General features: G+C 45.7%; 1 protein-coding gene across 2 annotated transcripts in view; it reads left to right on the top strand.

Moving 5' to 3' along the window:
- Nucleotides 1-25311, top strand: part of PDE8A (phosphodiesterase 8A) — a gene marked incomplete at both ends in the record, with an annotated part of 152574 nt that overhangs the window by 94733 nt on the left and 32530 nt on the right. The window contains 6 exons of one of the 2 annotated variants that reach the window (XM_079700004.1): nucleotides 1032-1110; nucleotides 2755-2892; nucleotides 14988-15076; nucleotides 16703-16754; nucleotides 16855-16897; nucleotides 22001-22078. In XM_079700004.1, the coding sequence (XP_079556130.1) occupies nucleotides 1032-1110; nucleotides 2755-2892; nucleotides 14988-15076; nucleotides 16703-16754; nucleotides 16855-16897; nucleotides 22001-22078 (479 nt within the window). The remainder of the gene's footprint in view (nucleotides 1-1031; nucleotides 1111-2754; nucleotides 2893-14987; nucleotides 15077-16702; nucleotides 16755-16854; nucleotides 16898-22000; nucleotides 22079-25311) is intronic. The other variant, XM_079700005.1, reaches the window with a different exon arrangement.

The raw sequence follows: 25311 nt of genomic DNA, 5'->3' as shown, positions 1-25311 counted from the left end.
TACCTAGGAGTAAAATTGCTAGGCCATATGGTAACTCTATGTTTAACAGCCTGAGGAACTGCCAGACTGTTTTCCAAAGCAGCTAGCTGCACCATTTTACACTCCCACCAGCAGTGTATGAGGGTTCCTCACCAACACTTGTTTTTATCTCTATTTTTTTTTTTTTTTTTTTTTTTTTTGTGGTACGCGGGCCTCTCACTGTTGTGGCCTCTCCCGTTGCGGAGCACAGGCTCCGGAAGCGCAGGCTCAGCAGCCATGGCTCACGGGCCCAGCCGCTCTGCGGCATGTGGGATCTTCCCGGACCGGGGCACGAACCCGTGTCCCCTGCATCGGCAGGCGGACTCTCAACCACTGCGCCACCAGGGAAGCCCTATCTCTATTTTTGATTGTAGATATCCTAGTGGGTATCATGTAGTATCTCATTTATTATTGTTTTCTAATTTTAAAAAAATAAACCTTTGTTACCCGTGCAATTTAAAAATGTTTTCAAACACTGAGGACAAGGGAGAATGCTCACAGTATAAGGCTAAGTGGAAGCAGGGAACAAAGCTCATGATCCCGATGATCCCAGTTTTGTGCAAAGAATTTGTTGAAAGTGATAGCTACAGATGATGGGCTGCCTCCTTTCTACCAGGCTTCGTGTGGGGTTCTTGACTCCATTTTCTCATTGAGTCCTCACGAGGACCCTTCAGATGGTGAGAAGGCAGAGACTCAGGGAGGTTCGGTCATGTCCCACAGCCAGCGAAGGGCTGTGATCTGACCCTGGGGTGTGTTCCACCTGGTCCACTTGTCCTTAGAATGAAGGAAAGGCACCAAATTGTGTATAGTCATGATCCCAAGTACTGAGGTTGCAGGAGACGCTTATTTCTTCCTTATGCTTTTTACTATTTCCCCCTACTTTTTCTTGAGTTAGCATTAGTTACCTTTATAATCAAAGAACACATTTAAATAAGTTAATGTAATATTCCAAGATTGTATTACATTTTATAATATTTACATTAAGCAGTCCTTTTTCTTTTCTACTCATAAAGGGCTTGTAACTCAATGTTCACTGCATTAGAAAAAAGTCAAGAAGCAATTGAAATTACAAGTGAAGACCACATTGTACAGGTTTGTTGTTTTGGAAGTTTGTCCTTCTGAATTTCTGGTTTGTTTGCATTTTTAAGATTGAATCCCTTCAGTATGTTTTTTTTTTTTCCTCTCTTTGAAGTTCAGGGGACCACTTTTTCCTTAGAGGATTATCAGAACAAAATCTGTAAAATATATAATTTAAAATAAGTTCCCTATAGGTAAGAAAAGGTTCCAATAATTGCTTAACGTGCTAGAAAATATTCTGTAGAAATATGGCATTAGCATTTATTATTTCTCACTTTTTTGCATATTTATTTACTTAGCAAGGAGGGACTTTTATCCAGAGGATTGTTTCTGTGGTGGAGTGGGGTAGAGAGAGACTGTTGCAGCAAGGAGAGGCTCTGTCCATAAGGGCTGCATGCTCTCACCTTTCCTACTGCTTCTGAAGATAGTTTACACCTATAGAAATTTACTAGAAACTACTCAAATTTTCAAAAATAAACTAGCAATTACTTCACAAATTATCCATTATTAGAAAAGTGGCTTCATATAAGTGACTGAAGATAACATGGCTTTCAGATAACAGCAAACCGGTAACATGTATTTTCATATAACAGCAAAAGAGGGAGTTGTGCCAGAGGAATGTTCCTTTTGTCTGAGAATGAGCCCCACTTTGATTTTAGTTCTGAGCACTCCAGTTCTTCACTTTAATCTAACTAGTGACTTTCTTGGTAAAGAGTTGATGATGTTAGCATACAGGATGGTGCCCAGACAGGCGACACTGGCCAGTGGTCGAGGGCACAGGCTTGGTATCAGTCAGGCCTGGCTTCCAATCAGCCTCGGCCCCTTCCTAGCTGGGCATCTTCGGGCAGGTGACTTAATCTGTCTGAATTTGCTGTCTCATCTGTACAAATGGGAATAATATTAACGCTAACAACGACTTACCTTTTGTAAGGATGTTCTGAGGATTAAATGTGTTACTGTGTGTGAAGTGCTTTTACTACAGTGCCTAGCAAGGAAAACAAACCTTAAACAGTATGATTATTGTTTTATCATCGTCATTATTTGTTATTCCTATTAGCACATGCACAGCTTTCCCATACATTTTCTTCTAGTCTTACAGTCCTATTTGAAACTTAACCATAAAGCCTTGCATTTGTAAACACTTCCTAGTTCATAGCCTGCTTTCCAAACTCATTATTCATTTGCATCATATGAGAGAGGCGAAATAAGTGTTTCATTCCCATTAAACAGATGTGCAGACTGAGACTTGGAGGGGTTAAGTGACTTGTGGGAGTAGACCCTGGGTTTTCAGACTCCCAGTCTGGTGCTTTCTTCCACTGTATCATAATCTCAACAGCCCTTTTGTAGCAGCCCTGGGTCTGTCTCCATGCAGCTTCTTTCCTCTGCTGGTGTTTAAGTGGAGTGGGCCTGCTGCCCTCCCTGCAGCCTCAGGAGAACAAGGCAGCAAGCCCAGCCCGGTGTCATCGGAGCAGAGGCTTCTCCAGACTCCAAGGTTTTTCTGGGGTTGTGCTCTTGTGGCTTTAGAACCGTCGTAGTGAGCGCCAGGCTCCTGGGCTTTCTGGGGGAAAAATATGATGGTTTAGGTTGAACATCTTTGATTGTCCTCTTTTCAAAATTTCTTTTAATTCACATGATGTTTTTTCCTTTGTCTCCCCCCAGTATGCAAATCCAGCATTCGAAACAACAATGGGCTATGAGTCAGGTGAATTAATAGGGAAGGATTTAGCAGAAGTGCCTGTAAATGAAAAAAAGGCTGATTTGCTCGATACTATAAATTCATGCATCAGGATAGGCAAGGTAAGTAAGAGGTCACTACCCTTGTTACTCTCACATAACAAAGAGGGAAGGAAGGAGACCTAGCGCTCACTGAGCACTGCTAGAGCCAGGTGATCTCAGTCTCACTCTTCCCAGAAGCCTGGGGAAGTGTAGGTAGTGTTATCTCTGTTATGCCCATTTTGCAGATGAGGAAATTGAGGCCAAGAAAGTATATAAAACCTGACCAGCCAATAAGAGTAACTTTGACACTTAACATCATTGTTTTCATTTTTGTAAGAAGTGAGTAAGTTGATCTTTCTAATAATTGATCTTCTAAGTGGTAGCTGTTGGCAAATGGTCTGGGTAAAGGATTGCCAGTGAGTTAACACATTCTCAGAACACATTGGAGCCCATCAGTTCTCTGAGCCTCGTTCATTCATTCAGCATTTTTTGAATGCCAGGTGTGCTAGGTTCTGGTATAGAAAGAAAGGCAAAACAAAAAGCCCTTAGAGAACTCATTCCAGGGTGCAAAACAGACAGATAAAAGTAGTCATTGTGTTGTGATGTGAGAAGTTACAGCACTCTGGTGCTGAAGGGTTAGACAAAGCAAGGCAGGCTCAGTCTGAAAGGTTATTTCTGTCTCTGAACTGTGGCTTCTGACAGCACCTCACTGTTATTAGGTTTTAAAATATGATGGGAAGGAAAAGGCTACTGCTGTCCATAGTCATTCTTAGGCTTTTCTGCTGGGCTCTTTTTAACTTTTAGAAGTTGGGACTATGAATCTGATCATTCAGAACATTTGAAAAATCGGTGACCTGCTCTCTTGCTGGCTATCTGGAGGCCCTGTGGAAGTGATGCCCTTTCCCTGTGGCATTTGGCCCGTGCCTGTCCCTTAGCACACAAGGGCAGTCTGCCAGAGGGGGCAGGAGGGTTATGCAAAGCTTATACCCCCGCTTGGCTTGGGCCTCTCGGAATACACTCTGAGTGGGTTGGTGTCCTTTGCTTTCCCGCGGCTCTGAGCACACGAGATGGCTTTGCAGTGAGAACAGGGAAAGAACAGGCCAGCGGCGGGGCCCAGTAATGCACTCTCAGGGGAATCACAAAAATGGGCACTGCTTGAATCCTATTTTGCCTTCAGCTTTTCTGTCGAGGATGATGATTTTCTTACTAGAGAGAGTGGCAGGCCCTCTGGATAGAGAAACAAAGGCTGAGATGAATGAAGAGGCAGACCCTTAGGTGTTCAGGCCCACCAGTGTTCCCTCCCTGGGCCGAGAGGGGCGTCCTTGGAATGCAGCTCCAGAACAGCAGCCATTCCAGACCCCCGCAACCTTTGAGGGGCTTTACCATGGCCTCCCCAGTCCTGGCGGTTTGGTCCAGCCAGCAGTTCTGTTGTGAGGTTCACCAGGGTATGAAGCAGATGGTGGCTCTCAGGCTCCTTGATCTGGCAGCGGCCCTTGCAGTGAGGAGAGCAAGTTGAGATGGGGGTGGGGGCACCCAGTGGATTAGCTGTAGGCCCTGGGATTCACCCAGATCCCTGTGAGCAGCGTCTTGCCTCCTGAGGTGTGCCGTTGGGCACCAGGTGCAAAGGGCCTCAACAGCAGGACACCTGTTCTCTAAAATCTGTATCTGCTATGAGCAGAGAATACGAAAGGTTATTGCATTGTCAACCTCTATACTGCTTTATTTCAAAAAGAAACCAGGTGGGGATATATGTATATGTATAGCTGATTCGCTTTGTTATACAGCAGAAACGAACACATCATTGTAAAGCAGCTATACTCCAATAAAGATGTTTTAAAAAAAAGAAAAGGAACCAGGGCATTTGTTTTGCATGATTGCAAGTTCTTGGGGAGAGTGCAAAAGCTGCTGTTTGTCCTTTGTTGGTACCCTGCTGGTTCTCGGGCAACACTGCAGCAAGACAGACCACTTAGCTGGGCAATTTTTTTTAATTTTTATTTTATTTTTATTTTTTATTTTTTGCTTTATAACAAATTTAATCAGTTATACATATACATATGTTCCCTCCCTTTTGCGTCTCCCTCCCACCCTCCCTATCCCACCCCTCCAGGCGGTCACAAAGCACCGAGCTGATCTCCCTGTGCTATGCGGCTGCTTCCCACTAGCTATCTACCTTACGTTTGGTAGTGTATATATGTCCATGCCGCTCTTTCACTTTGTCACAGCTTACCCTTCCCCCTCCCCATATCCTCAAGTCCATTCTCTAGTAGGTCTGTGTCTTTATTCCTGTCTTACCCCTATGTTCTTCATGACATTTTTTTTCTTAAATTCCATATATATGTGTCAGCATACAATATTTGTCTTTCTCTTTCTGACTTACTTCACTCTGTATGACAGACTCTAGGTCCATCCACCTCATTACAAATAGCTCAATTTCATTTCTTTTTATGGCTGAGTAATATTCCATTGTATATATGTGCCACATCTTCTTTACTCATTCATCCGATGATGGACACTTAGGTTGTTTCCATCTCTGGGCTATTGTAAATAGGGCTGCTATGAACATTTTGGTACATGTCTCTTTTTGAATTATGGTTTTCTCAGGGTATATGCCCAGTAGTGGGATTGCTGGGTCATATGGTAGTTCTATTTTTAGTTTTTTAAGGAACCTCCATACCGTTCTCCATAGTGGCTGTACCAATTCACATTCCCACCAGCAGTGCAAGAGTGTTCCCTTTTCTCCACACCCTCTCCAGCATTTATTGTTTCTAGATTTTTTGATGATGGCCATTCTGACTGGTGTGAGATGATATCTCATTGTAGTTTTGATTTGCATTTCTCTAATGAGTAAAGATGTTGAGCATCCTTTCATGTGTTTGTTGGCAGTCTGTATATCTTCTGTGGAGAAATGTCTATTTAGGTCTTCTGCCCATTTTTGGATTGGGTTGTTTGTTTTTTTGTTATTGAGCTGCATGAGCTGCTTATAAATTTTGGAGATTAATCCTCTGTCAGTTGCTTCATTTGCAAATATTTTCTCCCATTCTGAGGCTTGTCTTTTCGTATTGTTTATGGTTTCCTTTGCTGTGCAAAAGCTTTTAAGTTTCATTAGGTCCCATGTGTTTATTTTTGTCTTTATTTCCATTTCTCTAGGAGGTGGGTCAAAAAGGATCTTGCTGTGATTTATGTCATAGAGTGTTCTGCCTATGTTTTCCTCTAAGAGTTTGATAGTGTCTGGCCTTACATTTAGGTCTTTAATCCATTTTGAGTTTATTTTTGTGTATGGTGTTAGGGAGTGATCTAATCTCATACTTTTACATGTCCCTATCCAGTTTTCCCAGCACCACTTATTGAAGAGACTGTCCTTTCTCCACTGTACATTCCTGCCTCCTTTATCAAAGATAAGGTGACCATATGTCCGTGGGTTTATCTCTGGGCTTTCTATCCTGTTCCATTGATCTATCTTTCTGTTTTTGTGCCAGTACTATACTGTCTTGATTACTGTAGCTTTGTAGTATAGTCTGAAGTCAGGGAGCCTGATTCCTCCAGCTCCATTTTTCGTTCTCAAGATTGCTTTGGCTATTTTGGGTCTTTTGTGTTTCCATACAAATTGTGAAATTTTTTGTTCTAGTTCTGTGAAAAATGCCAGTGGTAGTTTGATAGGGATTGCATTGAATCTGTAGATTGCTTTGGGTAGTAGAGTCATTTTCACAATGTTGATTCTTCCAATCCAAGAACATGGTACATCTCTCCATCTATTTGTATCATCTTTAATTTCTTTCATCAGTGTCTTATAATTTTCTGCATACAGGTCTTTTGTCTCCTTAGGTAGGTTTATTCCTAGATATTTTATTCTTTTTGTTGCAATGGTAAATGGGAGTGTTTCCTTGATTTCACTTTCAGATTTTTCATCATTAGTATATAGGAATGCCAGAGATTTCTGTGCATTAATTTTTTATCCTGCAACTTTACCACATTCATTGATTAGCTCTAGTAGTTTTCTGGTAGCATCTTTAGGATTCTCTATGTATAGTATCATGTCATCTGCAAACAGTGACAGCTTTACTTCTTCTTTTCCGATTTGGATTCCTTTTATTTCCTTTTCTTCTCTGATTGCTGTGGCTAAAACTTCCAAAACTATGTTGAATAAGAGTGGTGAGAGTGAGCAACCTTGTCTTGTTCCTGATCTTAGTGGAAATGGTTTCAGTTTTTCATCATTGAGGACGATGCTGGCTGTGGGTTTGTCATATATGGCCTTTATTATGTTGAGGAAAGTTCCCTCTATGCCTACTTTCTGCAGGGTTTTTATCATAAATGGGTGTTGAATTTTGTCGAAAGCTTTCTCTGCATCTATTGAGATGATCATATGGTTTTTCTCCTTCAATTTGTTAATATGGTGTATCACGTTGATTGATTTGCGTATATTGAAGAATCCTTGCATTCCTGGAATAAACCCCACTTGATCATGGTGTATGATCCTTTTAATGTGCTGTTGGATTCTGTTTGCTAGTATTTTGTTGAGGATTTTTGCATCTATGTTCATCAGTGATATTGGCCTGTAGTTTTCTTTCTTTGTGACGTCCTTGTCTGGTTTTGGTATCAAGGTGATGGTGGCCTTGTAGAATGAGTTTGGGAGTGTTCCTCCCTCTGCTATATTTTGGAAGAGTTTGAGAAGGATAGGTGTTAGCTCTTCTCTAAATCCTTGATAGAATTCACCTGTGAAGCCATCTGGTCCTGGGCTTTTGTTTGTTGGAAGATTTTTTATGACAGTTTCAATTTCAGTGCTTGTGATTGGTCTTCATATTTTCTATTTCTTCCTGATTCAGTCTTGGCAGGTTGTGCATTTCTAAGAATTTGTCCATTTCTTCCAGGTTGTCCATTTTATTGGCATAGAGTTGCTTATAGTAATCTCTCATGATCTTTTGTATTTCTGCAGTGTCAGTTGTTACTTCTCCTTTTTCATTTCTAATTCTATTGATTTGAGTCTTCTCCCTTTTTTTCTTGATGAGTCTGGCTAATGGTTTATCAATTTTGTTTATCTTCTCAAAGAACCAGCTTTTAGTTTTATTGATCTTTGCTATCGTTTCCTTCATTTCTTTTTCATTTATTTCTGATCTGATTTTTATGATTTCTTTCCTTCTGCTAACTTTGGGATGTTTTTGTTCTTCTTTCTCTAATTGCTTTAGGTGCAAGTTTACGTTGTTTATTCGAGATGTTTCCTGTTTCTTAAGGTGGGATTGTATTGCTATAAACTTCCCTCTTAGAACTGCTTTTGCTGCATCCCATAGGTTTTGGGTCGTCATGTCTCCATTGTCATTTGTTTCTAGGTATTTTGTAATTTCCTCTTTGATTTCTTCAATGATCACTTTGTTATTAAGTAGTGTATTGTTTAGCCTCCATGTGTTTGTATTTTTTACAGCTCTTTTCCTGTAATTGATATCTAGTCTCATAGCATTGTGGTCGGAAAAGATACTTGATACAATTTCAATTTTCTTAAATTTACCAAGGCTTGATTTGTGACCCAAGATATGATCTATCCTGGAGAATGTTCCATGAGCACTTGAGAAAAATGTGTATTCTGTTGTTTTTGGATGGAATGTCCTATAAATATCAATTAAGTCCATCCTGTTTAATGTATCATTTAAAGCTTGTGTTTCCTTATTTATTTTCATTTTGGATGATCTGTCCATTGGTGAAAGTGGGGTGTTAAAGTCCCCTACTATGATTGTGTTACTCTCCATTTCTCCTTTTATGGCTGTTAGTATTTGCCTTATGTATTGAGATGCTCCTATGTTTGGTGCATAAATATTTACAATTGTTATATCTTCTTCTTGGATCGATCCCTTGATCATTATGTAGTGTCCTTCTTTGTCTCTTGTAGTAGTCTTTATTTTAAAGTCTATTTTGTCTGATATGAGAATTGCTACTCCAGCTTTCTTTTGGTTTCCATTTGCATGGAATATCTTTTTCCATCCCCTTACTTTCAGTCTGTATGTGTCTCTAGGTCTGAAGTGGGTCTCTTGTAGACAGCATATATATGGGTCTTGTTTTTGTATCCATTCAGCCAATCTGTGTCTTTTGGTGGGAGCATTTAGTCCATTTACATTTAAGGTAATTATTGATATGTATGTTCCTATTTCCATTTTCTTAATTGTTTTGGGTTCGTTATTGTAGGTCTTTTCCTTCTGTTGTGTTTCTTGCCTAGAGAAGTTCCTTTAGCATTTGTTGTAAAGCTGGTTTGGTGGTGCTGAACTCTCTCAGCTTTTGCTTGTCTGTAAACGTTTTAATTTCTCCATCAAATCTGAATGAGATCCTTGCTGGGTAGAGTAGTCTTGGTTGCAGGTTTTTCTCCTTCATCACTTTAATTATGTCCTGCCACTCCCTTCTGGCTTGTGAGTTTCTGCTGAGAGATCAGCTGTTATCCTGATGGGGATTCCCTTGTGTGTTATTTGTTGTTTTTGCCTTGCTGCTTTTAATATGATTTCTTTGTGTTTAATTTTTGACAGTTTGATTAATATGCGTCTTGGTGTATTTCTCCTTGGATTTATTCTGTATGGGACTCTCTGTGCCTCCTGGACTTGATTAACTATTTCCTTTCCCATATTAGGGAAGTTTTCAACTATAATCTCTTCAAATATTTTCTCAGTCCCTTTCTTTTTCTCTTCTTCTGGAACCCCTATGATTTGAATGTTGGTGCATTTAATGTTGTCCCAGAGGTCTCTGAGACTGTCCTCTGTTCTTTTCATTCTTTTTTCTTTATTTTGCTCTGCAGCAGTTATTTCCACTATTTTATCTTCCACCTCACTTATCCGTTCTTCTGCCTCAGTTATTCTGCTATTGATCCCATCTAGAGTATTTTTTATTTCATTTATTGTGTTTTTAATCGATGCTTGATTCATCTTTAGTTCTTCTAGGTCCTTGTTAACTGTTTCTTGCATTTTGTCTATTCTATTTCCAAGATTTTGGATCTGGGAAATAGAATCTTGGATCATCTTTACCATCATTATTCTGAATTCTTTTTCAGGTAGACTGCCTATTACCTCTTCATTTGTTAGGTCTGGTGGGTTTTTATCTTGCTCCTTCTCCTGCTGTGTGTTTTTCTGTCTTCTCATTTTGCTTATGTTACTGTGTTTGGGGTCTCCTTTTTGCAGGCTGCAGGTTCGTAGTTCCCGTTGTTTTTGGTGTCTGTCCCCAGTGGCTAAGGTTGGTTTAGTGGGTTGTGTGGGCTTCCTGGTGGAGGGGACTAGTGCCTGTGTTCTGGTGGATGAGGCTGGATCTTGTCTTTCTGGTGGGCAGGTCCACGTCTGGTGGTGTGTTTTGGGGTGTCTGCAGACTTTTTATGATTTTAGGCCACCTCTCTGCTAATGGGTGGCGTTGTGTTCCTGTCTTGCTAGTTGTTTGGCATAGGGTGTCCAGCACTGTAGCTTGCTGGTCGTTGAGTGAAGCTGGGTGCTGGTGTTGAGATGGAGATCTCTGGAAGATTTTCGCCGTTTGATATTATGTGGAGCTGGGAGGTCTCTTGTGGACCCGTGTCCTGAAGTTGGCTCTCCCACCTCAGAGGCACAGCACTGACACCTGGCTCCTCAATTTGGGATGATTTGTTGTCTATTCATGTATTCCACAGATGCAGGGTACATCAAGTTGATTGCGGAGCTTTAATCCGCTGCTTCTGAGGCTGCTGGGAGAGGTTTCCCTTTCTCTTCTTTGTTCTCACAGCTCTTGGGTCTCAGCTTTGGATTTGGCCCCGCCTCTGCGTGTAGGTCGCCGGAGGGCGTCTGTTCTTCGCTCAGACAGGACAGGGTTAAAGGAGCAGCCTCTTCGGGGACTCTGGCTCACTCAGGCCGGGCAGGAGGGAGGGGCACGGAGTGCGGGGCGAGCCTGCAGCGGCAGAGGTCGGCGTGACGTTGCACCAGCCCGAGGCGCGCCGTGCGTTCTCCCAGGGAAGCCGCCCCTGGATCCCGGGACCCCGGCAGTGGCGGGCTGCACAGGCTCCCGGAAGGGCGGTGTGGACAGTGACCTGCGCTCGCACACAGGCTTCTTGGCGGCGGCAGCAGCAGCCCCAGCATCCCACGCCCGTCACTGGGCTCCGCGCTTTCAGTCGCGACTCGCGCCCGTCTGTGGAGCCCCTTTAAGCAGCGCTCTTAATCCCCTCTCCTCGCGCACCAGGAAACCAAGAGGGAAGAAAAAGTCTCTTGCCTCTTCGGCAGCTCCAGAGTTTTCCCGGACTCCCTCCCGGCTAGCTGTGGCACATTAGCCCCCTTCAGGCTGAGTTCTCGCCGCCAGCCCCAGTCCTCTCCCTGCGCTCTGACCGAAGCCCGAGCCTCAGCTTCCAGCGCCGCCCGCCCCGGCGGGCGAGCAGACAAGCCTCTCGGGCTGGTGAGTGCCGCTCGGCACCGATCCTCTGTGCGGGGATCTCTCCGCTTTGCCCTACCCAGGTATGTGGGGAGTTTCTTGCCTTTTGGGAGGTCTGGGGTCTTCTGCCAGCGTTCAGTAGGTGTTCTGTAGGAGTTGTTCCACGTGTAGCTGTATTTCTGGTGTATCCGTGGGGAGGAAGGTGATCTCCGCGTCTTACTCTTCCGCCATCTTACCCGGAAGTCGTGGGCAATTTTTTGAGGAGAAAGATATGTGGCCTTTCTAATCAAGTCTCCCTCGGGAGAAGAAGGGCTTGTTGAGAATCAGCCAGCCCTTGGCAAACAATGGTACCATGGTCAGTGGAGAGAGTTCAGACATGTGCTGGGAGCCAGGATGGAGCCTTTGGAAGTGGTCAGATGACCGGGAGGGGCTTTGGAATGTCAGATTCTAGGTGTCCAACCAGTTGGATATCCTTGGGGGCAGAGGAGAAATTCTGATGATGTTCAATCAGAAAATACTGCGCACACCACTCTCTATAAACCTCCTCTGCCTCCTGTTCTCAGCCACTGGCTCCCCTTTCAGGTAAAACTGATACTATTAGGCACCTTGATTTTCAGCCCCACACTCCTGCTTGCTTCCTCCCTTTATGTTTCCTTCTTGGCTCTCCTCCTATCTGTCAGGGCCCTAGAACCCCTGGCCTCCTGTCTTCTCAGATACCTGAGCCTTATATTGGCTCTTCTCTTTTAGAAATTTTGCATTTTTTTCCCCTCAGTAACTGTCTTGCAGGTGCTGAAGGAATGTCGGCTGCCCGGCTGGCTGCCTCTGATAATGATGTGCAGTTGCAGAGCCCTTTAGCTCTTCACACCTTTTACCTTCCCCAGGAGCTTTCCTCCCTCGCCGCCTCCCCTCTTCTCCCACTTTTCCCCCATCTCTTTCTCCCAGGTTTACCAGGGCTCTTTGTCCCCTGCCGGTTCCTCAGAAAGCTCCCTTTGTTGTTGAGCACCTTTCCTGCTCTGCGTAGATGTCTTCCACCTTCCCAGTTTTAGCCCCAGCGTCTTTTCCAAGGTCTGTTTCAACATCCTGCTGTCGTTTTGGTATCACCTTGTATAACGGTGATTTTCTCTCATCCCCCATTAACAAAAAGCCCAATCCCCCTCCACCTCTGCTGTCTACTGCTCGTTGACCATCCACACAGTTGCCTGGACTTTGATTCCTGGAATGGTTTTGGTTTCTCCCTACCCTTTAGTCCCCTCCATCAAATCCATCACCAAGGCTTGATGTCTGTTAAACCCCTGCCTTTGAGGGTCCATTGCCTGGGCCTGACCCTGTTCAGGGCCCTCTTCCCACACCCTGAGACTGCCGTGGCTGAATGCAGTTAGGCCTCCCTGTCCCAGGACCCTCCACTTCTGGCCAGTGCACCCTACGCTACTGGAGATTTGTCTCAACAGATCACCACTTTGATCATGTCACTCCCTGTGTGTAGAGCTCAAGTCCCTTATCCTGGGTGCTAGGATTCTGTGATCTGACTTTGGCCTCACTTTTCCATTCAGTAAACAAAAGCCCCAAGTGTTCTTTGACTGTTTACCACCTGCCAGCACAGTGCTAGCCCCTGGGATAGGACAGCTGGATGATGATGATTTAATTCTTAAGGCAGTGGGCACCCACCAAGAAGGAACAGTCTCGGTAGTCAGCGAAGTCTAGCTCGGTGCTGAGCTTGCCCCAGAGTAGAAGGGAGGTGCACGCCTTAGTGTAGTTCTGAGAGGAGCTCAGCCTGAGAGAGACAGACAGACACCTGTGCGAAACCAAACAGGCCATTTACAGGACATTTGCCGTGTGTCAGGACTTGGCTAAGAGTTTATGTGTGTTACCAGATTTAATCTTCATAACAGTATTCTAGGTAGGACTTTACTATTTTTAGGAACTGAAACTTCGATTTTTGATGTATTTTTGATAAGAAATATGATCTGTGTTAAGTGAATATTTTTTGTTTCCATTGTTGACTGGAAAACTTACAGGCAACTCTGTTATCTAAGCAGCGTCATAGCAGAGTCATTGGCTAAGTTGTCCTCCGTTAGCTGGACTGTCCAGCTCTGGCTGACATGGCTTCTTACACCTTGACTTGGTAGCTGGCAGCTACCCACTCTGTTCAGAAAGGATTGGAGGAGAAAATCCTGAATATGTGTTTTGAAGTGCTGATTGATTGACTGAATCGGTCTCCCATATTTTCCCTCTCTTTTTATATAACAGCTCTGTTGAGAGATAATTCACATGCCATACACTCCATCCATTTAAAGTATACAGTTCAGTGGTGGTTGGTATGTTCACAGAGTTTTGCAAATATCACCTCAGTCAGCTTCCCGTATTTCTCTTGATAGTGAGCTTCAGAAGTAACTCTTAGACCTGTCTGCTGAAGCCTTCTCTGGTGGCTGCATGGGGCTGTGGGTGTGGAGGACAGGCTCCAGATTCCTGCCCAGGGATCCCTGTCTAGTCCTTGCCCAATTCGGCCACAGGCCACTCTCCCCTCAGAACTGTAGTGAGGAAGGCCCGCACCTCCCTTCTGTTCCAGGGCAAGTAAGCACCTAGCTGGGCTCTTGGGCTGTTTTTTAATTTAGTCCTTTCTTGGCGCCCACTGTTTTCAGAAGGACGTCAGGAAGCCTCAGTAACCATCCTTTGCTTCTGTCAGTGTCCTGGTTTCTCTTGGATCCACTTTCCTAGAGGAGTCTGAAGATGAGATTTTACCATTAGCATTTGCATGCAGGTCACCACGCCCCAAGCATAGATTTCAGAATTGACTTTGTGTAAGAATATGGACAGGAGACTTGAGCCAGGCTGCCGTGGTGTTCCCCTTCCCACCTGGGTCAGCTTTAGCTCCTGTGGGACTCTGGAAGGTCTAGAAGGGTACAAAACACCCTAGGAGTTCAAGGTCCTACAGTGGGTTTTAGGGATTTTTCTAGCTTAAGGACCTTGGTGACTCTTGGAGAAATTCAGAACGTTTTAGGTGGTCACAAAACCCAGCTCCGGGGCTTCCCTGGTGGCAGAGTGGTTGAGAGTCCGCCAGCCAATGCAGGGGACACGGGTTCGTGCCCCGGTACGGGAAGATCCCACATGCCGCGGAGCGGCTGGGCCCGTGAGCCATGGCCGCTGAGCCTGCGCGTCCAGAGCCTGTGGTCCGCAACGGGAGAGGAAAAAAACCCAGCTCCATCCCACGCTTCTCTCCACCACCCTCAGAGTAGGGGAGCCACCTGTAGCCCCTGTTTGCTCACTGTGGTCATAGCCTGGGCATACCTGCTCTCCCATTGCAGTTCCGTTCTGAAATGGCAGCTCTGGCTTTTAAGGTCTCACTTGTTTTTTCTGCCTGAGCCCAGTCCTTGCTGTTACCTCATTATCCCCACCCTACCTGCAGAGGGTACACAACACAGAGGGTGGTCCCTTCTCTGCCCCAGTCTGAGACTCTCCCCCTCCCAAATGCAGGGGCAGAGGCCACACTTCCCCCACCGCCGCGGCAGGTAGGAGCTGTGAGAGGAGGAACCTGGACGAGAAAGAGTGCTCCTCGTTCATGGGCCCAGGGCCTCTCTTGCCAGCAGAAAGCCACTGAAAACATATGACCATTTAGACTGTGGTGACGTGGCTTTTGTTGTCAGTCTAGGAGGAGAGGGACTTGGGAGGTTGAGAAAGAATTGTCAACCCAAAATTGCCTTTGGGGTTAGGATGATTTTATTATCCTAATAGCTTTAGTGGCCATGGTAAAGGAGTGGAAACCTGAGGTGGAAAATGCTTTTGGGTTTTTGTTTTGAACACAATGTATAATGATGCCTACATTCCACTTATAGGAATGGCAAGGAATTTGCTCTGCCAAAGAGAAAAACGGAGATAATGTACAACAAAATGTGAAGATACTACCTGTCATTGGACAGGGAGGGTAAGTGGGAAAAAAAAGTACTTCAGTCAACATACCATGTTCGGCTTATTGCAAAATTTGCTTTGAATACTTAAGTAAGTTGAGAACTGCATGCAGAAATTTATAAGAAAGACTTGTAACAAGGTCAGGTACCATCAAAGAATGGCCTTCCAGGGTGGCTTCCTCATGGTCACAGCCTGACCCTCCAGCTGGTGACCCAGAGCCGCCAGACTCCGACAGTCTTAAGCTGTGTGAGCAAATAAAAGACTCAAGTATTTAAATCTGAATGCCACTTTACTGAGCTGTGTGCTAAGAACACTCACTGGTGGACTCCCTATGTTTAAAAGATTTTTATCTAACTTGATAGCCTATGTGTTATTTCTGCACAGAACTATCAAATTAGATAAAAGTATTTTAAATACTCTCATTTATGGAAACGCATATGAAACAGATGTGACCACAGATTGGAAGGCAGTGTATATCAGGAGCCTGAAAATGTCATATGGTTTGTCTCAGAATCTATCTTAAATAATACGAACAGTGGAAAATCATGAACGTGAACTGTAGAATACCCAACGATAAAATACACAACCATTAGAAATGATGATCATAGAAAATTAAATTATAGGGGAAAATGTTTTTGATAAATGCAAAAGTCAAAATGTAAAATCATACCTAGTGTATGCTCTCAGTCATGAAAATGAAAGAAGGACAAAAAGACCAGGAGGATGTGTAGCGATGATGGTTGTAACAACTGCCGCTGTCCGTGAGCCCTTCCCTCCCTGGGCAGGCTCTCAGTGCCTGGTAGATGTCACTTCATTTCATCCTGGCCACAGCCCCATGATGTCGGCACTGTGACCGTCTCTGTTTGACAGATGAGGAACCTGAGGCTTAGAGAGGTGAGGCTTGGCCCAGAGTCCGGCCACCAGCCGCCAGCAGCCAGTGCTCAGCAGAGCCGGGATGCAGGCCTCTGCGTTGACCGCGTGGCCCACGTGCTTGGTCCCCAGGCTCTGCTGCCAACTGGCGATTGCCTCAGGGAGACGGCTCTGTGTGGGCTCTCTGTTCTGATTCTCTGCCTTTTTATGGCCTTTCCAAATTTGGGGGGGATAACTGTAGGGATTGGACTACCAAAGGGAAAATCTGAAAAACGGAAAATAAATGAGGAGAGTCAGCATCTTCTGAGATAAGCCCCGGTTCCTTTGTTCTAGACTCGCACATTGGGCCCCAGTGTGGCCTGTGGCTGTTTCCATGAATGACTGTGAGCAGATTGTTTGCTGAAACTTGAAGAAGAGCATCAGTAGAAAGGGCTGTGAAACTGAAAACATGTTAAGGAATTAGAGGCTTTGGGTTGGTTAACATGTAGTACATTTTTAAAACCTAGGTATTTTTTATTGTGTGTTGTGATGACTCAGAAGGATTTTGTTGTTTTTACTGAAGAGTCAACTTCTCTTCTACAGAGACACCAGAGGATGCTTGTAGACTCTTGTTTGTTTATTGGTGGCCTTGGCCACACACAATAGAACTGCTGTCCTCCAGGCATTGTATGTATTGTGAAAGAGAGATGCTCCTTTCATAATGAAAAATTAGCTAGATATCCACCAGGATAGAGAGCCAGGGGGAAAATAATACATTGTTTTCTACTTGCAGAAAAATTAGACACTATGTGTCCATTGTCAGAGCGTGCAATGGCAACAATAAGGTATGTAAGGAGAGCCCTTGGGACCCCAGGGACCCAGCAAGATTTCCCTTACTGTATAACTAGGCACTCAGAACTAATGGCTTCTAAAATTCATTTTTAGGCTACGAAAATAGCTGAATGTGTTCAGTCTGACACTCATACAGGTATGGTGCCCCATATTCATTCTTAGGGTTCACTGAGCTTTTGAAAAAATAAAAAAATAAAAACAGGTCCTGCCTCTGACGAGCTTGTCTGTTGCGTAGGTGGGACTGTATTTTCCTAGCACTGTGGCAGCATTTCTCTCCCTGACTCCCAGGCTGGTTTATGAGTCAGAGGACCCGAGCACAGGTGGGCGATCTGACAGGTGTCCTGGGGTGGGTCTCAGCCTGTGGGGAGAGAACTGGTCACCTCCAATTCATGAACTTATGTGAAGATGTGTTGAGTGGAGTGTGGTTTGTTGGCATGATCTGTGCTCGAAGAGGCAACTTTGTTGGTATCAGACTACAGTGCTTTAACAGGGATGCTTTCACCACCAGCCTACGGGGAGGTAGGTGGACCCCATCAGACCCGCCTCACGTCATATCCGTCTCGTGAGGACTTGATGTGCTTTGGACACCATCTGCTCACCCCATGTCTACGTGACTGCAGATGTTTCTCCCTGGCCCGGTATCACCTGTTTCCTTCCAGCGTATATCATGGCTTCAGCAAGCCACTTTCCTACTCTGGCCCTTACCTGTGATGGTGCAGGTCCTCTCCGGCTCCATGCCAGAGGCTCTCCATCCAGCCTGTGTGGACGCTTTACAGCACCCTGCCATGCCCAGACAGTGCTCTGGTTGCCCAGCTAGTCTGTAAGAGCCTCCAGGGAGAAGATTTTGGCTTCCATACCTTCAGCTGTTGATGATGTGCTTTCAGCAGTACCGGCACAGTTCACTCATTCATTCTAGGAGTGTTTCCCACGTTTTTCTGAGTGTTTATTGTGTACACGGCACTGTGCTGAGTGCTTAACTCACGGTGTATTTAGTTGAAGCCTTGCAATAACCCAGAGGGGTAGACACTTAATAGATGAAGTTCCCTTTTTACAGATAAAGAAACTAACTGAAAGGCTACATAATTTGCCCAGGGATATCCATCTAGGAAGTGGTAGAGTTGGCACTCAAATCCAGATGGCCAACTCCAGAGGCTCTGAAGCACATGCTGGAACAGTTCTTGTGGGCGCCCCAAGAGTAATCAGGCTTTAATCTGAAAAGAGGAGAGACATATTGACACGAAGGGACACATAGCAAGTGATAAGTGATCATTAGTGGGTGAGAAAGGCAGAGGAAGAGGGGGAAGTTCCAGACTGGGAGAGGTGGATTTGAGTAAGAAGATGGGTGTGAGAGGAAAAGCATTCCAGAAATAAATACAGTTACTGAACAGGGAAAGTACAGAGTGTGTTCTAGAAAGAGCAAGAGCAGGGTTAAAATTCTGACTGGTATAAAAAAGGTCAGTGTGGAAAGGAGTTGGGATGGTGAAGGATCCTTAGATGCTAGGTGGGAAATTAGGATTTTCATCGGTAGGCAGTGGGAGTTTGAGGATTTTTGAGCAAGGGAATAGTATAATGACACCTGAGCTCTAAGAAGCTTTTAGAGCCTGTATGTAACAGATTACATGGAAGGAGGGACCAGAGATCAGAATACCAGCATTGCCATCGTGTAGAGGAGAGAAAACAGGCCAGGGCATAATTCATCCAAAACAGTGCACGGGCATCACGTGCCAGGCCAAGTGACTGTCTCTGCTTGGCGAGGCCTGCTTTCTGTGCTTCTTAGTAGGGGGATGGGTAGCACAGGGGAGGAGGAGGGGGTCCGGAAGGGCCTTGCCAGCAACGTGCCAGGTTCCGGGTCGGGTGGTGCGGAGCAGGGCTTCAGCGTAGTTTACAGGTGTTCTCGTGCGCTGCCAGGGCGGGGGCTGGGCAGACCTGAAAGGAGTGTTACTCTGGACCTGGAGAAAGTGAGCTTTCTCGGGCGCAGGAGGAGGGAGCTCCCCGTGTGCGAGGCGGCAGCGAGCCCGCGGTTGGGCAGCGGCTGGAGGCTTGGCAGTGTGGGGTCGGTGAGACCCCGAGGTGGGGGAAGGGGGTGTCCCGGTGCAGAGCAGGCCCTCCTCAAAGGCTTGGACGGTTGAGAATGTCTGAGATAGTTCTCTGAAAGTCTGTTCCCAGCAGAGTGACTTTGGGGCAAGTCATACAAGCAACGTGATTCTCAGCTTCCTCGTACCCGAAACGGAGCTCCTCCCGGGGGACCACGGCGTTGGTGTTGGGATGGAGGCTGCCCGTTCGCGCAGCTGCAGGATGGTTCCTGCTCCTCACGGCTTCTCCAGGGTCTCCTGAATTTGCCCAGCGGGCCAAGGAAACCCTGCTAACCTTCCTCTCCTAAAAAGTTGGGCAGTGCGGAAGGACTGCAGTTTTCTGGAACAGGAAGCTGAGCGCAGACACGTGAAGTCGCGGGCGGCGCTGAGCCCGAGCCAAGCTGGGCGGCCGAGGCCTGTTGAGCGTTCCCTCCTGCGGCGCGCGGCTGCCTCAGGTCTCGGGTCAGTCCTCGGGTCAGTCGTGGGTGTGGAGCCCTCTTGAGGCAGGAGGGTCTGTGCGCGGGCTCCTTCAGGCTGCGGGCTGGTTGAGAGGCCAGGTCACCCTGCCGCGAGCCCCTCGGCCCTCCCTGCAGGAGCAGCAGCCTGGCAGGTGGAGGCGCTTTAAGAACCAGCAGCAGACTGCAGGGACTCAGAGGAAGAGCAGCGGGCTGAACACGGCGGTCCCAGGAAGGTCTGGTCTTGCCTTAGGGGAGTCACTTAAACGCTGAGTAGAGGTTCAAGCCTGCTTCGCCTCCCTCCACTCCTGCCACAGCCCTGGCCTTGGGACACGTTGCTCCTTGCTTCCCTCCAGCCAGCTCTGCCCGGTCTGCGCAGGCAGCGTCCTCCTCCAAGAAGTGCCTTCCTCCTCTGCCGGCCTCCAGCTGCAAAACATGGCTCATCTCCTCTCTGCCCCCCTCCCAGAGGAGACCTGCCCCTTCCTCCTGGGGCTCCTTTTGCTCTCCAGCATCATGACTGGCACTCTTAGTTCACCCGCGTTTGTTCCCCTCCGGACTACCCCCTTTGAGGGCATGGGCCCTACCATATTCATTCTCACACCCCTAGCACCTGGCTTAGAGCCTGACACGTGGTAGGTGCCCAGTAAATGTTTGTTGAGTGCCTTCGTGTCATTCACAGCTGGTGAGGAAGTCAGTCAAGTCAGTAAAGCAGGCGGTTACCAGCAGTGTTGGGGGTGAGGCATTAGGGCAGGATTTCCCAGAGGTGATGATACCTGAGCCGCATCTTACCTGCATCTTCAAAGAGGATCGAGAGTTAACCAGGTGAAGGAGGCGTCAAGGGAAGGATGCGTTCCTAGGTGGGGGTAAGCAGTTTGCACCAAGGCAGAGAGGTTTGGGAGGTGAACTACCACATCATAAATAGTTCGTGATGGCTGGAGAGAGAGGAGGTCCAGATATCACAGGACTCTGGGTGCCACACTGGGGAATTTAAATCTGATCCTAAAAACAGTGATGAACCATTAAAATGTTTTAATTGGGAGAGTGATCTGATCAGATTTTTGTTTCAGAAGGATCACTTGGCTGCCTGTGGAGAATGGGTCGAAGGGGGCAAGGTTGGGGCCGGTAGGACCAATAAGGGAGGCTGTCATTACAATCCAAAGGAGAATGACAGGTGTCTGAGCCAGGACAGGGACAGAGAGGGGTGGATTAAAGAGGTGTTTAGGAGGTCGAATTCGTAGACTTATCTGACCACTTGAGGGCAAGAAACAAGGAGGAGTCATGGATGACTTGTCTCCAACTTAAGCAAAAAGGTAGATGCCGTTCAGCAACCTGGGATGAGCAGTGATTGAGGAGAAGATACTGAGTTCACTTGGGTAGTGAGCCTGTGTGAAGTCCCTGAAGGTGTCCAGGTGGAGGTGACGAGTGGCCAGTTAAGATGTAAGTCTGGAGCTGAGGAGAAAGGCCTGGGATTAAGACAGCAACACAGGAATTAGGAAAAGCTGTAGAAAAGGATGAGGTCTCCTGAGGAGATTGCGTTGTCTGAGAGGGAGGGCTAAGAGGACTGAACCTTTGGGAACACCAGGGGTGCTGAGGAAGAGAGAATGAATCATGATGGAAACTAGGAAGGAACAATAAGAGATGCAAGGAAAGCCAGCGTTGGACTTGTGCAAACCAGGAGTCTCCAGGAAGCATGATCAGTTGTGTCTAGTACCACAAGTCAGGTAAGAACTGAATCGTGTCCTTCAGATATAGCAACAGGGAGGTCATCAGTGACCTTGACAAGGTCACTGCCAGTGCCCACATGGAAGAGAAGGTAGCAGATAGCAAGTGGAGAAGGTTCCAGATGGTGGGGAGGAGTACCAAGGGCCTGCCTTTGGATCCTGTTTGTGAGCAGGAATCCAGATGAGGAAGCCGGGAGAAGGCAGAGAAGGCAGAGAAGACAGAAGAAGCTGCAGGTGCGGAGAGCTGAGCTCGAGCACCAGCTGTGTGCTCACTCGTCTGCACAGTGGCTCCCAGTTTCCTCGTCTGTGAAATGGGGACAGGTTGGAGAGGCTTGCCACCACGTGTGACACCCGGCAGGTGCACAGAGGAGGGCACGAGAAGGAAGGTCAGCTTTGCCTTGTCATTGATTGGCGTGGAGTGAGGGAGAGAGGAGTCGAAGACAAGCCCTGTTTGGGCCTCAAAATGCAGTGGTGCTATCCACGGGAAGAGGGGGCAGAGAAGTACACCCCAGACTAGTGCTCCTGTACTACCCTCCCGAAGAGAGGCACATTCTTCCCGGGGACATTTTAGAGCTTGTATTGTAGAAAAAAATACAAAAAAGTTTTTTTTTTTTTCCTTTGGGGCAAGGGTGGATGGAGATCAAAATTTTCCCACCACTTTATTCAATTACATAGAAATACAATAGGTGAAATTCTCTTGAGTTCATTTCTGCTAGTTTTTGCATCATGGGACTCTGTGATTACATAATCTGGAAACTGAAAAGCACTACTTTATGACTGTACCAGGTGGGACATTTTGAGAAAGTCAGCCTCCCTTAAAACGTAATTGTTCATAGTCTTCACCTCTGTGCACTCCGTTGATTTTTGTGACATCCTAAATGGTATTCTAATGCTTAAATTTTGTTTTTTTAAACTTTTATATTGGTAAGTTTCCTAATATGTTGTTAAAATCCCTTTGCAGAGGTAATTTATAATTTAATTGTTTCCACAGATAATCAGTCAGGCAAACATAACAACAGGAGAAAAAACTCACTAGATGTCAGAACTGCTGCCTCTCGAACAAGCAAAGGTAGGTGACAAAGACAAGAGGAGAAAGCATGGTCCTGTGAGTGTTGAACCCATGGAGACGTGTGACACTCCCTCCCCAGTCTTATCTCTGGGTCACTGTCCCCCTCCAGCTCAGGAGAGGGAAGGGGACTCTCTAGCAGTCTGTGTCCATTTCTCCCTCACCCCCAACTCCTTTGCCAGTGGGTTCCATTCTGACCCTTTTGATGGAGTCAGTGAATAAAGAAAAAAAAAAGATACATTTTACCATTGTTCTCTAGTTGATTTTCTTTTAAAAAAAATACATTCATTCATTCACTCATTCATTTATTCATTCATTTATTCGTTTATTTATTCATTCATTCATTCACTTATGTATGTATGTATGTATGGCTGAGTTGGGTCTTCGTTGCTCTGCATGGGCTTTTCTCTGGTTGCAGCGATCGGGGGCTACTCTTCGTTGCGGTGTGCGGGCTTCTCATTGCGGTGGCTTCTCTTGTTGTGGAGCACGGGCTCTAGGCACACCGGGCCTTCAGTAGTTGTGGCGCGTGGACTGTAGAGCGCAGGCTCAGTAGTTGTGGCGCATGGGCTTAGTTGCTCTGCGGCATGTGGGATCTTCCCAGACCAGGGATCAAACCCATGTCCCCTGCACTGGCAGGCGGATTCTTAACCACTGCGCCATCAGGGAAGTCCTCTAGTTGATTTTCTATAAACTGTAACAGCAGATGTCAGTTTATCTGTTGTAATTGTATGAGTAATGCATTTGGAAGTTAACAACGATATATTCCATTGTGGGTTGCAATTTGCCATGGAAGCTTACCTTTTGGTGGGGAAGTAAGTGAGCTGCATTTGGGGATGTGAAAGACCTTTCATAAGCAAATATTATTTAAGTTCTAAGTGGAATATAATTTTTAATGGTTATGTAGATATGTGGCCTGAATGATCTAGGAGTTTTAAAACTGCAATGACAATTACCTATAGGTAGTGTGGAGGCAAATATTACTGCTAGCTATGTACTTTCTTTGACTCAGATGAATTGGGAAGCATAGGGAGCTGATTGTTACTAGATAAACAGCAAAAACTTTGCAGATGTTACAGTGGAGATCCAGTGCCTCACTTCTCTCATGGGTTTCTCGTGAGGACCAGAAGATATGCCGTGTGTCCCTTGCACTGGAAGTACGAAACGGATCCCACCCCTGCTGCAAGGACAGGGAGCAAAGTGGTGTTACAGGGAAGAGTGTGGACTTTGGCCTCAGCATTGCTTTGATTCAGGTCCCAGCTTCATCTACTTTCTGTGCAACCTTGGGGGTAGACCTTTGTGCTTCCATTTCCTCCTCATCATATGGGGATCATTATGCTGTCCACAGAGGACCACGTAAGGATGAAATGAGTGAGCGTGGTGCCTGGCCAGGGTCGTGGCAGCAGCTGTCACCATCCTCACTGTGGCCCTCATGGTCACGGCCCTCGGGCACAGCAGAGCAGAGGCGAGGTCACTCGTGCCCCGAACTGTCTTTACTGCCACACTCTGACTTCTGTTCATCCTTTGGATTACTTTGTCCATTTCTGTATTTTTGAGAGTTAAACACTTTTAATGTTTGTGGGTTTTAACCACTGTTCTTTTTAATTGACTTATAATTTACATATAATACAATTCATATTAAGTGTTGAGTTCAATAGGTTTTGACAGTTCTGTACATTGAACTGTATAGACTGTAACCACCCAGCCCAAAATAGATACAGAAAATACACACGTGCAGGCCTGCACTTGCGCACATGTTTCACCACACAGAGGCATCCACTGATTTCTTTCACCATAAGTTAATTTGGCCTCTTCTTGTGCTTCATAGAAATGGAGTTGTATAGTATGCACTCTCTGTGTGTCTGGCACCTTTCACTCATTTTCGTGTTCTTGAGATTCATCCTTGTTGCTAGGTGCTACCGTTCTTTTTTATAGCTTGGTAGTACTCCATTGTATGGCTGTGCCACAATTTGCTTATCCATTCTCTTATTAATGGCCCTTTGTGTTCATCTTTCCACTTTGGGGCTGTTCAGAGTAAGGCTGCTGTGAATATTTTTATGCAAGTATTTTTTGTGTGTGTGGACATGTGTGTTCATCTCCTACCTAGGAGTGGAATTGCTGGGCCTTTGTGCAGCTGCAAACAGTTCTCCAGTGTGGGTTGTACCATGTACCATCACTGATCTATGAGAGTTCCAGTTGCTCTGCATCCTCCCACACTTGGTTATACCAGTGTTCTAAACTCTAGCTGTTCTACTGGATGTGGTTTTAACTTTAATTTTCCTGATGACTAATGAGGTTGAGCACCCCTTTCATATGCTTACTGGCCATTGGATATCTTCTTTTGTGATGTGATGTTCAGATATTTTGCCCATTTTTATCATTGGGTTTATCTTTTTCTTGTTGGTTTGTAGGAATTCTTTTTATATTCTAGATATGGATATAAGTATTCCAAATGTACTGTTCTTAGTCTGTGGATTGCTTTTTCACTCTCTTAATGGTCTTTTAATGAACAGAGGTTCTTAATGAATCTTAAAGTTCATTTTATCAGTGTTTTCTGTTATAGCTAGTGCTTTTTTGTGTCCTGTTTAAGAAATCTTTCTCGGGCTTCCCTGGTGGCGCAGTGGTTGAGAGTCCGCCTGCCGATGCAGGGGAAATGGGTTTATGCCCCGGTCCGGGAAGATCCCACATGCCGCGGAGCGGCTGGGCCCGTGAGCCATGGCCGCTGAGCCTGCGCGTCCAGAGCCTGTGCTCCGCAACAGGAGAGGCCACAACAGTGAGAGCCCCGTGTACCGCAAAAAAAAAAAAAAAAAAAAGAAATCTTTCTCTATCCCAAGGTCATGAAGAATATTCTATGTTTTCTTCTAGAAGCTTTATTGTTTTATCTTTCACTCTGGGTCTGTGATCCATTTCAAATTAATTTTTACATCTAGTGAAGGTAGAGATCAAAGATTAATATCCCCTCCTACTGGGAAACCCAGCTGGTGGCCCATCATCATATTGAAAAACCATCTTTTGCAGTAGTATCATTATTGTAAACCAGTTGACTATAAATATATGGCCTGTTTCTGGACTCTATTTCATTGTTCTGTTAGTCCTTGCTTGCACCGATACCACGATTGATTACTACAGTCATATGGTAAGTATTGATATCTGGTAGTATAAAGTTCTTCAAGATTATCTTGGCTATCCTAGGTCCTTTGCGTTTCCATATAACATTTAGCATCAGCTTGTTAGTTTAC

This window comes from Hyperoodon ampullatus, assembly GCF_949752795.1.
Source record: "Hyperoodon ampullatus genome assembly, chromosome: 3".
NCBI classification, from domain to species: domain Eukaryota; kingdom Metazoa; phylum Chordata; class Mammalia; order Artiodactyla; family Ziphiidae; genus Hyperoodon; species Hyperoodon ampullatus.
Note: the sequence above shows the minus strand (reverse complement) of the source record. Positions and strands in the feature narration are given on the sequence as shown.